General features: G+C 31.8%; 2 protein-coding genes across 3 annotated transcripts; both read right to left on the bottom strand.

Moving 5' to 3' along the window:
• Positions 1-5,645: 5,645 nt before the first annotated feature.
• Positions 5,646-7,240, bottom strand: LOC139526371 (putative ankyrin repeat protein RF_0381; the record flags this gene model as incomplete). Its single annotated transcript, XM_071321508.1, has 1 exon — positions 5,646-7,240. A coding segment is annotated over one exon (1,371 nt), but the record flags the coding sequence as incomplete, so codon positions are not given.
• On the bottom strand, positions 5,646-16,485 carry LOC139527587 (uncharacterized). Of its 2 annotated transcripts, XR_011665387.1 has the most exons (6): positions 16,320-16,443; positions 13,125-13,351; positions 10,813-11,033; positions 10,061-10,178; positions 8,369-9,256; positions 5,646-7,926 (listed from the first exon to the last, which is right to left on the bottom strand). XR_011665387.1 is itself a non-coding variant. In XM_071323100.1 (5 exons), the coding sequence occupies exons 2-5, from the start codon at positions 13,345-13,347 to the stop codon at positions 8,694-8,696; spliced, it is 1,125 nt and encodes a 374-aa protein (XP_071179201.1). In that variant the 5' UTR covers positions 13,348-13,351; positions 16,320-16,485; the 3' UTR covers positions 5,646-8,693. The 2 variants fall into 2 exon arrangements, 1 of the variants encoding a protein (XP_071179201.1); XM_071323100.1 differs by having other exon boundaries at positions 5,646-9,256; positions 16,320-16,485.
• Between the last annotated feature and the right edge of the window lie 1,568 nt (positions 16,486-18,053).

The following is an 18,053-nucleotide window of genomic DNA, read 5'->3' as shown; positions in this document are numbered from 1 at the left end:
AACAAAAAAAGATTAGAATGATGATAAAATTGATGATGATGGGGTGCGTTTTACCTATCCTAATATTAAATGCAAGACTTTAATTGTTAAACAATTTGCAAATTTGAATTAGATAAATAGATATTTTCTCTGAAAATAAACTGTTTGATGTCCACATTGCGTATTGGAGTAAAATTTCTTTGTCTTATTGGTTGAAAACGGGGATAGTAGCAAAAGACAACAAACAGACCAAAAAACAGATCATCGCAAAATTCAAGCGATTGTTATTAAACACAAAAGAAAAGTGAAAATAGGTGGGATTCAGCTGGCGCCTAAACTATAATGTATAAATAATTAAGGTAAAAGGAGGTCACAAAAAACGCACTACGCTTTTCAATTTTTGTATAAATTCGGAATTTTAAAATGTGTTGGCTTGAAGCATCACTTAGACATTTATTGACGAAATGCACATCTGCGACAAGTTTTAAGTGTCAATCACCACACAACGATCTTAGCTTAATTATAATGCACGTGTAATATTGCTAAACCATTTTGCAGATCTTTTAAACAGATCACAGTTTCGATTGGTTACGCTTGTCATCAAGCCAGTTGTAAGGATATCAAAGATGTTCGGAAGTTCAAACTAGTTGGATTTTAAAATGCTTTCAGTTGCTGATTTTTTCAATTAGAAATGCAACTCATATGTAGTTAATGATCCGAACGTTCATTTGAGGACAAGATGGTGTTTTTCCTTCCTTATAAATTCTTTTACGACCGAATTTGTTTTTGTGGGTTCGTATAATGCTATGATGTTGGCTTCTGCGTCTTCTGCATCTGCGTCGTCTCGCTCATCGTCCGAAGACACATTTGGTTTCCGGACAATAACTTTAATTTAAACTGAAATTTTACAAGAAGGTTTGATAACACAAAAGAAATGTTTAGTTGATTTTGGGGGTTATGGTACCAACAGTTTAGGAATCAAGGAGCCGCAAAGGAGCAAAGTAGCTAAAACAAGCATTTTGTAGTTCCCAGAAAATTACTTGTGGGTAAGTGTATGGATCTATTTAAAATTGTACCAGCAGGTTCCATATTACAAAGGGAATACTGGGATTGCGTATGGACTAGATGCCTCAAACATGCAGGAATAAAGGACCAAAAAGGGGCAAAAGCAAGCTTTTTTCCTAGTTTCCATACAATAACTTGTTCTTTTAATGTATGGATCTCTCTAAAATTGTACTACAAGATTACATACCACAAAGGAACGGCTATGGATTGAGGTTGGGGTTAATGACTAAACGGTGAGGGGTTGGGGATTGGATGGGGTGGGGCGGTATCACAAAGATTGGGGGTATTGTTTTCTATTTTATTTATATTTTTTTTTTTGGGGGGGGGGGGGGTCATAAATTTTATCTTCAAAATGTTTAAAATTTTTTGAAAAGATTCGGGAAGAAATCTTCAATAACACAGTTTTGCGCAATACAATTTTAAGATCTTTGACCACAATTATGTAAAAATGGTAATATTAATCATATAATAACATTCAGGAAACGAAATTTTAAGATTCTTTCTTTTCTTTGTTTTTATATTGTTTAACAGTAGCAAACTCTTTTTTTTAATTGCCTTTGAAGTTTTTTATTTCTGCTTCTTTCTGAAGAAACAAATGAAAACAAACATTTTATATTTCTGTTAAACAGCCCAAATCCTGAAACACCTGCTTAAAGCTGACAAGTCGATGCATAAAGAACAACGTAAGGTTTTCGACTTTACTGCATACGTCTACCATAGTTCTGAATAGCCCTTTTCGGAATCAAAGTTAGAGCCTCGAGAACTGTTTTAGAGAGCAGAGAAATTCTGTCTTATACCAGAGATGAGTGCATTTAATTTTTGGTGTACATATTTACATTATGAACGTGGAATGTAATACTTTGCTTTCAGATTGGACTGATATATATGACGTTTTCTGGCGAAAGGAGGGATATAAACGATACACACACACTAGGAAAATTTGAAATAAGAGTATATGGTGAGGCATATGGTTTATATTTGTATGAATACTCAAAAACTAATACAAAAATGAAAATAATTCACCTGTAAGAAATATATTGAAGGTGTTCTCCAACTTTTATGATTGTCTTTCTGCAGGACTACACTGTTACAGTAATACTTATCGTGTTTGTGTTATGAACGGATTTAGGACGCTTTAAGAAGTAATTAGAAATTGAAAAAAAGTAGATCTTAGTAGAACAAAAATATATGTTTCTAGTTTATTAAGATACAAAAACAAAAAGATAATATAAATGTCAAATATTTAGTTGATATAGGAAAATAAAATAAGAAGAAAATACAAAGAAAATAGCTCATGATTCGTAAGAATAACAAACATTATCTAAGATGCATGATACGCATAAATAGTACAAAGTCAAGAGCCTAAGAGCAAAAGTTATTTGGCACGCGTAAAAGAAGGTTATTTGGTTGTCGGACAGACGTATGACGAATTGCTATTACATCAAAGGTTATAACCATATTCACAGAGTTTGTAGATAAGTTTCATCATCATGAATATTCAGTAATACATTAAAGCAACCAATAATAATATTAATAACCAATCAAAAAGTTTAAATACGAAGATTGACGTATACAAGATACTAATTAAAATTTAACAAATCTTTAATTATCTTTTTTTTTAAGATCAGAAATTGAAATTCTTCCAATAATATTATTATGTGCACGTGTTGTAAATTAAACAGATTTGTTAAAGATCTGAGATCATAATCCGAAAGTAATACAAACAATCATTATATACCCCCACACCCCCTTCACCAATTATAAAACAACATCCGAAAATATACTGAAAAAAAAGGAAAAAACAAATGAAAACAGAACACAAATTTTCAAATCCAAGTACAAATCTGAAATTAAAATGTGCCAAATTGGCCGTCCTGGCTGTATAAGTACGAAGCCACGTTTGTTAAGAATGAAAACGTTTAATCTGATGTTTTTTTTTAAAGAAAGTGTCGTGTTCTCTGGATAATCAGACCCCTTGCAACGACAACTATTTGGGGAATCCGTATCTCTATATAGGTTATATGCTGCACGGAAACATTTCTGTCCATATCCAATATATCCTCATTTTCTAGGGGCAATTCGCAATTGATCAACGTTCATCTCGAACGGCCTCTATTACAGAACCTATCATTTGCATTTTATCGTTACTTTGTTATCGTAATGAACATGCATGACATACTTGTCTCTGGAAGTTAATGAAAATTTATCTATGACAGGTGTGAACCTATCTGTTAGGAATTCAATAAAAGAAACATCCACAATCATCTGAAACGGGAGACGAACTATTATCTGCATTTATAAATTCAAGTTCATGTCCTTATAAAAAAAGAAGATGTCAGATTGACTATTCCAAACACCTCTCCTCTGAACGTCTTTAGCAATTCTGTCTACTTTAAAGAACCTATGTATTGCATATAATAACTTTGTTCTCGTCCAGAATGCGAAAGAATATAGATTATATTAGACGTTCAGCCCATACGACCACAATTAAAGTAACCAAATTATTGCGTTTATAATTGGTAATTTGTTATCGTACTGAACAGGTATGAAATACTTGTCACTGGACATAATAAATCAAACATCAATCAATCTATGACAATTGTGGATTTATTTGTAGGGATGCATAAAAAGAAACTCCCACAATCAGTTGTAACAGGAGATGTTAAGTCGAATGCCTCTTTAAGGAGGCTCGAGATTATGAAAATTTCAGAAAAAAATCAAACATTTGTTCTTCATTACAAATTTTATTTATTTCCTTTTGTAATTGTTACTTTATCATATGGTACAAAAATCTTTTAAGACAATCAATTCGTGTTGGCCCCAGATGTCTTTTAAAATGTATACATCATTGAAAAAGTTCTAAATTATCTCCCTTTGGTTGAAAAATGCCATTTTTTGGCTTTAAAATTGAAATATCTTTTTCAACTCATCGGTGACCTATCTTTTTTAATATAATTTCCATATAAGCTGTACTTAAACTAAATTATTGTAAAATTTGAGCGATTTCTGTAATAAATTTCTTTTTTTATTTCGATATTACCCTTATTTCTCCTATTACTTCAACAGAAAAAAACACCTTTACAAAAATGTATGCTTCTTTCGAAGGCAGATTGTGAGCGCAAATGAACGGTGACCCCACTTTTTTATTTTATTTTTCTATTAACTATAAGATAAAGTTTATTTATAGAAAAATATAGAGAAATCCTATATAAATGATTTAGACCCGCGAACCCCCTTAAATTTATTTTCTGTAAAAGAAAGGAACTTCTTTATAAGTTACAATCACATTGCGTATTGAAAATTTGAACATTAGGTTTTACGTGACTTATAGGTCCAACGGGCCGGGTGTAAATTTATTTATCTGTTGCATTTCTATTATGTAATATTATCTATACTACACATGTCACTATACTAAATGATATACTTACTTACTTACTTACTTACTTACTTACTTGCTTAAAGGCAAATGACATGCCCTCAGCATGTTTGATTTATATTTCAAATATTTCTCTGAAGCGTCTTCAGCATTTCTGTCCACTTCAACGAACCTATGTATTGCATTGTTTTTAGTTTGTTGTCGTCATGAATGCGAAAGATAGAAATACTACTGGGCTTGCATTCGGAACAGATTCTATTACAGTAAATACCTTTTCTATTGATAGGTACAATGCAGTTTATTCACGTTATGACTGTGCGTGAAATATTTGCCACTGGAGTTTTAATGAAATATCAGTATATCTAAGATAGGCCTGACCACATCTGTTCGAGTTTCATGAAAAAATAATTTTGACTAGGGGACGTTTAACCGTTTGCCTCTTTCAAGACAAACTCCATATGCATACTCCTCATCATGCTAATGTTACCACTAAAAAACTCTCCGAGAGTCTTCATCATTTCTGAGCACTTCAAATACCCATGTATTGCATTTTATTACTTTGCTCCCATCCTGAATGCAAAAGACAAAGATGCTATTGGACGTTCATCCTGAATTATTACGATATATGGATCTTCCTCTCTTATTTATAATTGGTAATTTGATCTCGCACTGAACATGCATGCAATATTTGTCACTGAACTTTCATGAAACATCAATTATTCTATGAAATGCATGACTTTTTTTGCTAAGGATTGATCAGAAAACATCCAAAATCAGCTGGCTAGCCACAAAAACAGGTTCAACGTTAACCCACCATTTGTTTTCTTAAAATGTCCTGTACCAAGTCAGGAACATGGGCATTGTTATACTATAGTTTGTTTCTGTTTGTGTTACAATTTAGTGTTGTGTTTATGTTGAGAAGTAGTTCTCCTCTTATATTTGATTTGTTTCCCTCCGTTTTAGTCTGTAACCCGGATTTGCTTTTTTTCAATTTATTTATGAATTTCGAATAGCTGTTAACTACTGTTGCCTTTTATTATCTATTCCGAACTCATGAGAAAACCTTAAAAATTAGCTAAAACTCTAAATGTTCAATCGTTGACTGCAATGTCCATGCCCTGCAGCTATAATTGCACTAAGAAATGTCGGTTGCCAATACTGGTATTTTATTAAGGGAAATATAACAATAAATTTGACAATTTAAGATTAGATATCTTGACAAAAAAAGATAAAACATTTTATTAATCAAGAGTTTGTTTGGATTTTTGTATACTTTGATTGATCTATCATTTAGGTATATGAAATAGTTCATCAATATGTTTACTGAGATGTAATGTTATTGATAATTAGAGTACATTTAACTACACGTGTCGTGTTTTTCCAAAGATCTGCGGAACAAGTTTGTGGAGAACACTGAATTTCATCAAACTATTGTTTTCTCTTCATTGTTTACTCTCTTTCGTTGCCACTGTTTTCCTTAAATTGTTTGACTATATCTTTGTTTCGATTGGCACGTGCGTAAAATAACGCGGTCTTTCCATTGTTATCACACAGACGTTTGTTACAGTTTACTCTTAATAGTTCATTAACAATCGACGTTTCCCATCCTTCTGCTGCTATATGCAACGCCGTTTTACCCGAGTTATCTTGAACATTAACATCACAACCAGACTTCAAAATAAGTTTAACTGATTCTATACGTTGTGTTTCGCATGCAATATGGAGCGGTGTCTGACCTTGGCTGTCTTCAGTATTTAGATCGGTTGTTTTCACAAGAAGAGTGACAATATCTATGTACTTAGAACTTAGGGCTACGTGGAGTGGTGTTCTGCCCTGTTTGTCCTGTGCATTTATTGCGCACTTTTCTCTCCTCAATAAGGTTCTAACCATTGAAATGTCATTGTTGCCACAGGCAATGTGCAACATGCTCGTTCCAGTGTTATCATGTAGGTTAATATCACACTCCCGACTTTTTAATAATTCTTTGACCATTTCCAACTTGTTACATCGAAATGCATGATAAATGGCTGTTTGACCATTTTTGTCTTGTTTGTTAATATTGATTTTTTCTTTTATCAATAGATTCACGGCTTTTATATTGTTCCCAATTACCGCGTAATGTAGACCCGTTCGACCTAAAACACAGTCCAAATCATTAATGTCAAAGTGTTTAAGTTTTAAAAAAATTGCAATGATATCACCGTCGTAGTTGATTTCGCATGCAATATGAAAGGCTTTTCTGCCCTCGCTATCATATTTCCTTAAATCGCAACCGCTCGCAATTAAAATTTCGACAATTTTTGAAGAGCCAGTCGAAATTGCTGCCAATAACGGTGTTTTTTGGTTTGAGTGTGTAAGATTTAAGTCGCACTTAGTAATGCAGTTTGCCTTAAGTAATGCTTCGACAATTTCAAAGTTTTTTCGACAAACAGCCAAATAAAGAACAGAGTAATCGGCTCTGTCCTTAGCATTCACGTCACAATTCTTGTTTTTCAATATACTTTTCACCATATTTACATTTTTGTTTTCTACACAGACATGTAATGGTGTTCGACCAGTTACGTCTTTAATATTAACATCTGCTTTGTTTTCTATTAAAATGTCTACTAACTTTGTATTATCATTCTGACAAACACGAAACACCGGTGTTTCATTACGATCGTTGCAAATGTTAATTTTGCAACATCTGTATTGCAGTAGAAATGCAACACAATCATTATTGTCATTTTCACAGGCCGTGAAAAGAACTGTTTTTCCGTCTTTATCTTGTGTGTTTATCAAGTCACATATATGCGTGTTTTCATGAATTGCGTCAGCATGTTAACCAGTACCAGTACAATCAGATAATGAAATCGCTTCAAACAAAATTTTAAATATGTCAGCTGCTGAACTACTTTCGGCTGTTACATGAAATGCAATTCTGCGCTGGTTGTCTGTGACGCTACATTTATCCGCGAATAACGCGATTCTGTTTTGTTCCTCTGTATCGCCTAATGAACACTTCCACTTTTTCAACAAAAGATTGACGACTGTTGTATGACCCGTCCTGCAAGCCATATGAAGTGCTGTTAGACCGTTGGCATCCTGAATATCAATATCGCAATCAGTTTTGAGCGATATTTGTCTGTAGCTATCCTCTTTTCCGGTGGATTGTATACCTAACAGTACTTCGACTACCTCATAATTTCCCCGTAAACATGCTAGATGTATGGGTGCTTTTTGCAAAGCATTTTGATATTTTATGTCATATTCGAGGGCTAAAAGAAGTTCAACGACACGCGCGCTTCCGCATAAGCATGCAAGCATTAAAATTATTTCTTCGTCGTTGTTCGTTGATTGTAAATTCAACAGTTTGCGATCTTCGTAATATATCAAGTCAAAATCATCTTCTCTTTCAATCTCTACTTCTCGGGACATATTAAATTCTTCACGGTTTTCCAAGATAAGTCCTACTAATTCACTAGAATTATTCACTACGGACAAGATCAATGGCAAACAGCTAGAAGCTAATATATCATGTATATATAGAACTTTATCAGACTTTTGCATATGCTGAATCAATTGTTCTTGATACGCGACATTTGCAACCTGCAAATTTTGAAACGCATTTTCGAATTGTTTCAATTTAATTTCCCTTATCAACCGATCAAAATATATTTCTGCGTGATTCTTTTATATTACAACTAAAACAAAATTTGAGGACTCATTTGTGGATTTTTCAAGTTGTACTCGAGTTTGTAAAAAATCATTACTTCCGAATGCAATTAAAGACTCTGGAATTTTCTTTATAAAATAATGTAATAGAATTTGGTAAAATTCAGGATGCACCAATGAATATGCTGTGACCTCATCTATAATATATCTTCCAACTACTATTTCAAGCTCTTGTTGTACTTGAGATAACTTCATACTTTTGGGTAATTGACATTCTTCACACAATTTACTTACTAACTCGACATTAACTTGATCAGACAGTGGCTTGTTCAGTTTTCCATCGTATATGGTAAGGAGTGCAAGACCAATATAACACGGTTCACTGCGGCAACGAATTTCTTCGAATTCTTTTCCGAATGCTAAATAAGGATTTTCAAAGAAATCAACATTTTCTGTTAGAAGGTAATGTGAGCATAAAAAACAAAATGTGTAAAAGTTAACTTCTTTCTGAATTTTCTTGTCAGCAAAAACTATTATAACAGTGGATAGGTTCATGTGATAAGACGCAACATTTTGCTTGTCGTCAATATTTACCCCCATTTCGCTTGTATTATATTCTTTAAAATTGATATAAATCTTTTAAGGACTTAAACTGAAATGTTCCCCTTATGTATTCTCTGCATGTTGCAATGATATAAATAGAATTGATCTCATTGCTTGGAATATAAAAATGTTCATAGTATAATTCTTTCCATGCATTTGACAAGCGTTTATTATTCGTATATCTCCCAAGAAAGTCATCAACTACAAATATTAGTATACTTCGTTTAGTGTTGGTATCAAGTGCGATAACTTTTATTGGTTTGGTTTGCTTTTTCTTTCTAGAAGCGGGCATCTTCTTTTCTTTTAGATTATGTGCTGCAGAGTTAATCTGATATCTTAGCGCAAGTTGATATTGAATGGTATTTGGATTCTTGACAGGAAAAATAGACATATCTTGTGTTTTGTGAAGATTCAAAGCAACATAGCGAGCAAGAGCGGTTTTCCCTGTTCCAGCATGTCCGGAAATGACTATGAAATGATGTTGTTTAAATGCTGCTGTGATATCGTCAATAACAGTCGGAATAGGAAAATACCGTTCTATGTCTTCTATCCAGTAAAGATATTCTTCTTTTTCCAATTCTGTAAAGACAAAAATATAAATTATGATTTAATGCTAAATATAATTACCAACAGTACCTAAACAATATTCAATCTCAAATGTTTTGTAAAGAGATACAAACTAAACGAAGGAATCACATAAAACATGAAAGTGGCCCTTAGACAAATGTTAGAGAAAATAGATAAATATCTTGTCTCATACACCAATCCAGCTATGCAAATCAACACTCTGTTAAATACTATCGGAAATGAACAAAATACATTTCAGGATACTTTGAGCTCAGACAGATTTTCTGATGTCGAAAGAATTAAGAATGGCTCTTGTATTTACATTGTGTCATAGATCAAATTTATTCGTTCAGTGTATTTTCACTTGTATTTTGTCTTTTGATCGATTTAAGCCATTTTAATTGATATTTATAGTGTGTCTTTCTATGTTGTGATGTTACTCTATTGTTTCGGGAACGGGTGAATGTTGGTATCCATTTAAAAGTTTAAACCCGCTGTATTTGTTTGCACCTGTCCTAAGCCAGAAATTGATGTTCAGTAGATGTCGTTTGTTGATATGACTTCTCGTTTCTCATTTCTTATATAGATGAGACGGTTGGTTTACACGTTTGAATGGTTTTAAACTAGTCATTTCGGGGCCCTTTATAGCTTTCATTTTGTGTGAGTCAAGGCTCCGTATTGAGGGCCGTACCTTGACCTATAATGGATCTTCTTTTACAAAGTGTGACTTGAATAGAGAGTTGTTTCATTAGCATGCATACAACATAATCTTATAGCAAATATAAAGAAAAACATTATGTTGAGAGATCGTTTTACCTCGTACACTATTAACGATTTTCTTTATCTCCAAAGGTAAATCCTTTCCGTCAAGTGGACAATATTTGAGTTGCTTACATTTCTCTTTGTAGCTTTCACCAACTAATACGCAAATTGCCTGTAAAACATTGTCATAAATAATACCAACAGGCATTGAAAATGTTGTTTTATAATATAAAGTGAACCTTGATGAAGGTCGACTATGTTATTCTTATTTCGGTTTTCTTAAAATAGAAAATTACAATAAACTTTGCAGTAGTCTATTATACAAAATATTTTATTTGCAACGTTATATAGTCTACTTTAAAAGTACTATTTCTACGTAAATTGCTGTATTTAACAGTGGGTAGTTAAAGATCAATAAATACATTTCAGGTTAAATTATATTCTTAAACTCTTTGCACATCGAATAACTTGATTTTTCTCCGTTGTACGGCATATATGTACTGACATGTTTAAACACTTATCAATCATTCATTCAAGAAAAAAAAACCATCGTGATACACGTTATTACTATAAACCACGTAGATTTACACATAATCTCATTATTCGATTATCCGGACTATGTCCTGTAGAAGAATGGGGATGATTGCCATGAATTTTATATGTCTCTTTTGGTATCGTCAACATTTTTTCCTGCATATAGGAATACAGAATATTCTTGAAGAGAATACGTCTAGATTTCTACTTATATCTTAATAACAGTATCCGCAACTTTATTGCGTGATACCTGCTTTAATCTTATGACTTACATTAGTAATATCATTCCACCATATTTCAAATTCTGTGCAAGACAATGTTAATGTCTGATTATGCGCAACCTGGTTTCTGTAGTATTTTAATCTTGACAGACTGGCAGCAATACTTGTGTCTGTAACAATGGGTAGTTTGTCTGATATTGGTACGTTCGTATCTAGATGTCTTAACAGAGTTATCAGTAAAGTGAGGTCAAAATCAAGGGATGATGGATCACCTGAAGCAATAAAATGTATAATTACACAATTGAAATACAGTTTTAAAGTTATATGAAACATTATAATTTTCTCAGTCGGCAACACAAACAATGATGAAGAAAGATGCTAATAAAGTTGTAAATTCAGACATTCATATTTAGTGAATTATAAATTATTGCTAGTGCAGCGAATAAAGCAATATTGTCTTTCAAAATTGAATAAAGATATCGATTGAACATGTTGATACAGCATGTTGTGAGCGTCATGTGTCAAATTTGAAATACTAAACGTGTATATACGATGCAGAATTTTGTTTTAGATAGGAAATTGTGTAAACTACGTTAAACAATTGTATGTGCCCCTCAATCTGTCATACGAACATTACAATGAAAGAATTAAAATACAGCATACCCCAATATATGTCAATGCAGTGAACTGGTTACTTTCACTTATATGTAGGTATAAAAGCTACCATACCGCATGTAACATGTGTAAAAGGAAAACCTTTGATTAAAATCAAACGATTCAAAAGATTAAATATGTCTGTGACAGCTTCCTTTGATGATGTTATAAAATGATAGAGAAAGTTTTAGAAGAAAGATAAGAAGTAAACAATATCCTTTAACTCTACTTTCCGCTATATAGATGATGTTCTTTCACTAAATAATTCAAAATTTGGTGACTATGTGGAACGCATCTATCCCATCGAACTACAGATAAATGATACTACAGATACAGTTAAGTCGGCCTCATATCTTGACTTACATCTAGAAATTGACAATGAGGTTCGGTTGAAAACAAAACTTTACGACAAAAGAGATGATTTCAGCTTTCCAATTGTGAACTTTCCATTTCTAAGTAGCAACATTCCAGCAGCACCTGCATACGGGGTATATATCTCCCAATTGATACGATATTCCCGTGCTTGCTTTTCCTATCATGATTTTCTTGATAGAGGGTTGCTAGGAAGCTATTAAACCAAGAGTTTCAAATAGTGAAGTTGAAATCATCCCTTCGTAAATTTTAGGGACGCCATCACGAGTTGGTTGACCGTTATGGAATAACCGTTTCACAAATGACATCGGATATGTTCCTTACGTCGTAACTACAATCCCCTTCCCTTTCATGAATGTGACTTACCGAATTAGACAATTTACCAGATTTGTTATCACATAAGCAACACGACGGGTGTCACATGTGGAGCAGGATTTGCTTATATCTTCCGGAGCACCTGAGATCACCCCTAGTTTTTGGTGGGGTTTGTGTTGTTTATTCTTTAGTTTTCTATGTTGTGTCATGTGTACTATTGTTTGTCTGTTTGTCTTTTTCAATTTTAGCTATGGCGTTGTCAGTTTATTTTAGATTTATGAGTTTTTGACTGTCCCTTTGGTCTTTCGTCCCTCTTTTATAATTTTTTTTTCAAGTAAATATACAAAATAGTTAAAAGTAAATGAAAAAGTATATCTATTTGAAACTTAAAATATTCCTGAAGATTTATTTTTTTTGATACAAGACACCGTTTCATTTATTTATATATATATTATTTTATTTATTTATTTATTTATTTATTTAATATTTCTTATTTATTTATTTATTTTTTCAGTGAATTATTTAATTTTGATTATTCAATTAATGAATCTATTTATTATTTATTTATTTATCTATTTATTCATTTATTTGGCTATTTTTTTTATTTGATTATTTATTATTTAATTAACCAGTTTATTTATTTTTCAGTGAATTATTTAATTTTGATTATTTAATAAATTAATCTATTTATTATTTATTTATTTACTCATTTACCTTTTTATTTATTTTTCAATTTATATATTAATTTAGTTATTTTTTTACCTACTTATCTACCCTTATTATATATATATTTTTATTTATCAATTATTTTTTTTATTTTTTTTTGTATTTGTTGATCTATTTGGTGCTTCTACAATATATTCTTTTTTGTTTGCGTAGGCAATTCTTCCACTAATCTCACCTAATATACATAGGTTTGGCTTAATTCTTAATTAGACATATGTAATTGAACTGTTCATTTTGAGTGTATGCTGTGTAATTAAAAATTTAAACATTTACAAAGAAGTTGATCGTTCCCTTACCATTAGCAGGATACAACAAAGTGAACTGATACTGGTTGATGGATTTCTGTTTTCGTAATTCAATGCGTCCTTTCGCAAGTATTGACTTTAGTTGCGTAGGATGAAATTCGCCGTCAAAATAAATTTTAACGACAGGCGTTGCCACTCTTTGTAGTAGTCTATTTATGCGTGTGAAGTTTTCTGTTTCTCTCTTTTTCTCCAAACTCTCTCCCGTATGTGCCATTATCCTGACAAAGAATATCTACATATGATCAGGTGAATGTCATATAAAACATCAATAAGAATACAAACAATGTCAACAATATAAAATCTATGATCATTTCAAAGAACATTATAAAAGCTAATGAGCATATATATATATAATTATATGGAAAGCATAACAAATACTTTTAAAATTACTAGTACATGTGAGCATATTAATATAGAAGATAAATCAATACTTTCTGCTTGGGTGGGTTTGGATAACTTTTAAATATAAAAAATAACATTATCAATGTTAATGAGCATATATATATTGAAAGCAAAACAAATACTTTTAAAATTAAAAACCAATTGTTCAGAGAACAATTGAACGTCTTTCAACATCAAAGAAATTTTGATAAGAAGATAGTTTCTTCAAACTGATGCAATAAGTAATGGGTTCATTATACTTTTGAGTGAAATAAGGGAGATTATATGCTACTTCCGGTGAAATTAATGTCACTTCTGGTCTCATATGATAGCTTCTTTCACACTGATTCCAAAAATAAATAGTTTCTACATGGTATTGAATTTGAACGGGAAATAATTGACCACTTCCGGTTTGTTGTAAGTAATTTCTAGGCTTGTGTTGTAAGTGTATGTATATATATGAATAATAATGAGTTTATATGAAAAAAAAATGCAAAAAAGGCTACTTCCGGCTTTCTCAAGGTCATTTCCGGTAGCCGTTTTTTAAGGTCATATCTCACCCAAACTTTTGTACAAGGTCAAATGGCTTGATAATGACCTTAAGTTAGTTGAAGTTAATATCAAATAACCTTATATTAAGACATTACAGGGGCACCAACTCCTATAAGATGTCATTAAACATGTTAAATTGTAACAGACCAAATGTGGCATATCTTCATTACAATAAAGCAGACATGTTGCACTTGTTTTTTATATATATCTTTCAAAGTGTCAGAGAAAATACAAAAGCAAGCAAAAGTCTCAATTTTGAAAATGACCATGACCTTTGACTTTGACCTGATTTTCTAAGTTAGGACCGAGGGACCTCAAATAAAAAGATTCTAGGGTTATACGGTCAACGGTTAATGAGATAAAAAAACATAGCGACAAATTTATTTGGTTAAGATGGATAACTCCCATAAAATTTTATCTAATGGATTCGATCCAAATTAGCCAAAAATTCCTGAGGATGTAACGAACAATTTAGAAAAAGAATTTTGTCGAGGTTTTTTTTTTTTATTACGAAGGAAATGCACTCACTTGATGAACAGTGAATAGGGAGATAACTCTTACAAAGAAAATTGTTCATCTTAGCAGGGTGAAATTTAAAAGCGAAAAACAGAAAATGTTTTAGTTCTAATCTATAGCATTATGCCCTTTATATACACAGAAAAAAGTTCAATAAAATCTGACTTGAGGAAAACTCAAAATCAGCATTTTTAATTTCCTATGGAAATTAGCATTGGAAGAGGAGGTAACTCTTGCAAAAATGAGTCTTTTTTGGTCAGTTTTTGGTTGTATTTCTTGAAATGTATGCAAAGTATGATACTTTGATGGGGTAATAAGTTTGTATTTGACTAAATCACATAATCTTCTGCTCATGAAATGTACAAAACCGAAGTGTTATGGGTAGTTTTATTTTTTTCGTTCATTTTTCATTAAAGAAATTGCAAATTTGAAGTTTTGTAACCATTATATTTTTAACTAATATTTAATCTATTTCTTTTTGTTTTACTAGTTTCACTGATTGATCCCTTTTCAGACTTAACTCAGACAATCTGTTGAATTAACCAGAATAAACATCAGATAAATTTTTAGTTTTTCTTTTTGAGCTGAATATCAAAGGTTCAAATGTAGTGGGTTTTTCATCTGAATTCTCAAATTAAACTTTATTGTGTTCGAAAAGAAGCACGTCACACACTTTTACATGTGTGGTAAAATCAAATGATTAAATACATCTTTCATTTATAAAACAAGGTATATGGGTGTTTTTTTTTTATTATAATCCTATTATTTTCCAAACTGTAGAAAGATTCATTCTTTACTTTGTACACCAGGCTTGTTATGAAAATCAATGATTTACCAATCAGTGACCCTTGAATAAAAGAAATATAATCCAAATACAAGGATTAAGAACCATAATATAAGGACCCAACATTATAAAAAGGTATGCCAAATACAGCTAGTTAATCTATTACAGCAGTTTCATTTCTTAGAAGTACGACAATTTCAAAGTTTTGTTAACAGTTGGTTAATAAGTACGGCTTAATCACTGACAGTTCATGTAAACACACAAGTAAAACGCCATACGGTTTCGGAATAATAAAACAAAAATATGCGATCAAAGGACTGGTTTTCATTCATCTAGCATAAATAGGAAATTAAGAACACATTCTATTATAAAGTATAACAAAAAACAACTTTACTATGCGGCAAATTCAAAAAAGGGAAAGACAATTGAAACTGACAAAAATACACGAGTTCAATAAAAGGAACATGTAAAAAAAATAACCACCATAGTTACATTATAAATATGAGCTTTGATTCAAGTTAATTTTCAAAAATGCAAACACATGTACAATGTAGCCTTGTTTGTAAAAAAAGCGTGACACATATGAAAATTAAAACACGCTTTTTTCGCCTTTTTATCGAAGATTAAGAAAAAAAATTCTTTATTCTTTATAATTAAAACAAAACAGGCAACCATAGTTAATTTGTATATAACAACTAACTTAAACTTTTTCCCAAACCTTTTCAAAATTTAAAAACATATATTCCGGTTGTAATAATTGATGATATAAAAAAGAAGATGTGGTATGATTGCCAATGAGGTAACTGTACACTAGAGACCAAAATGACAAAGACACTAAGAACTGTAGATCCCCGTACGGCCTTAAACAATGAACAAAGACCATACCGCATAGTCAGATATAAAAGGCCCCGATAAAACAATGCATGCTTTATATGATTTCATTAGATTCTAACCTTACTTTACAGCAAGATGTTTTTGGATAAACTCATTGAGTCACATTCGGTATTATGAATAAGATGAAACTGTCATTTGAAATGGCGCAATACGACTGATATAGTTGGTCACCAATTTTTATACTTCAAAATGGCATAGCACGTGACAAATATCTTCCTCTGCACTGGGCTTGGATGAAGGGATTGTATTTATCATTATATTTTCAAACTGTTACGTGATTGCACCAATTGAAGGTTTTTCATTTTTAACTATCTCTTTAAATTTATTTTCGTTCAAAATATTTATTTATAGTGATTGACCTTGTGCTGGTAACACGAGCTTTGTTATTCCGAATGACACAACTCGTTATATTTTCAAAACGCCCTTACCTTGGAAAATGATGAGAACATGTTTTTTCAGCACTTCCTTGTTTTTGTTGAAAATTTATTTTTGGAGCAGCTCAACAGATGAAAACGACTTTCTTGTCTTTTATCGTATGGTGCTTCATAAGTTTTCTTCTTTCTTTTTTTTTTACTAAAGTTTCAACATATTAATGAAATAAAAATGTATGAATTTGTGAGTGTCCTCCGATGCCAAGGAACAGGTCAACAGATTTATTTTTACAAATTGCAACCTTCGTTTTCTTCCATTTTGTCTCAGTTTGGTGGGAAGTGGTTGATGACAAGAAAAGCAGAAAACAAAAACAAAAAATTCGGACAGCTATAGATAATTTAATACATGCAAAATACGAGGCATTGACAGCACACAACTTACAAATGTTTTGTTACTAAATCGCTATACCTGTAAAGATGCGTTTTCGTAATAGTACTATTAAACAATGCGTATTTTTCTTTTGAAATTTAAAACTTGTGTAACTATTCTATTAAAAATAGTTCTAGTTAAAAATAGCAGGCTTTAACATGTATAAATTAATACGCCAGACGTGCGTGTCGTCGACATAAGACTCATCAGTGACGCTCAGATCAAAATAGTTATCAAGCCAAGCAAGTATAAAATTGAAGAGCACTGATGACCACAAATTTCAAAAAATTGTGTCAAATAACTTTAAAAACCAACAATATTTAATGACAATGTCTGTATTAAATATTAGTTTTCATTTGATAATGTGACTGATAATTTTCGATTTTGTCTTGTTCTTTATTATGAAGGTTGGAACATGCAGTGTAACTCCAGACATTTCAAAGCCTCTTAATCTCTGAAAAAGGACTTACTATTGGTCGATCATTCAAACAGTTTTTCCAACTGATATATGCGACGTTTCATCAGATACCTCATTGTTTTGACACATTCTGAAAAAATGTCAAGTTCAACTTTGTCTCGTTTAATCAAAGCTCTGGAATAGTCCTCAATGGCATCTTTAATTATTTTGAAGTTATGATTCCAATTGAAAAGTTGGGGTTTCTTTAACTAAGGACCATGACATATCACCATTCGGGGATGTTCATGTTGAATTATGTGTAGATCCCTAGTGATAACATGATCATGTACTAAATAAGCTCATTACATTTACCTGACTGCCTGCTGGATTTGACAAATGGTCTACGCGTTTGATGGTATTATTGCAACCATATGACATTACAGTCCCCAGTTTCTTTATCCAGACATTTTCTCTATCTTGTCGGAAAGGAGTACTTAGTTTAGGATCTTAAGTGTGGTGATACATTTTCTGGATTATGATAGGTATTGTTTCAATTGCAAAAGTTGTCTTGATTTCACTTATGTTAAACTAGAAG

Source organism: Mytilus edulis, chromosome 6, assembly GCF_963676685.1.
Source record: "Mytilus edulis chromosome 6, xbMytEdul2.2, whole genome shotgun sequence".
Taxonomy (NCBI): domain Eukaryota; kingdom Metazoa; phylum Mollusca; class Bivalvia; order Mytilida; family Mytilidae; genus Mytilus; species Mytilus edulis.
Note: the sequence above shows the minus strand (reverse complement) of the source record. Positions and strands in the feature narration are given on the sequence as shown.

What these genes read in the sequence shown, in the direction of transcription:
- LOC139527587 (XM_071323100.1), bottom strand. Translation starts at nt 13,347, where the DNA reads ATGGCACATACGGGAGAGAGTTTGGAGAAAAAGAGAGAAACAGAAAAC. An exon ending in TTTGTTGTATCCTGCTAATG is followed by an intron (nt 11,034 to 13,124) that starts GTAAGGGAACGA and finishes TTATTGCTTCAG; the next exon opens with GTGATCCATCATCCCTTGAT. An exon ending in GGTGGAATGATATTACTAAT is followed by an intron (nt 10,179 to 10,812) that starts GTAAGTCATAAG and finishes AATGTTTTACAG; the next exon opens with GCAATTTGCGTATTAGTTGG.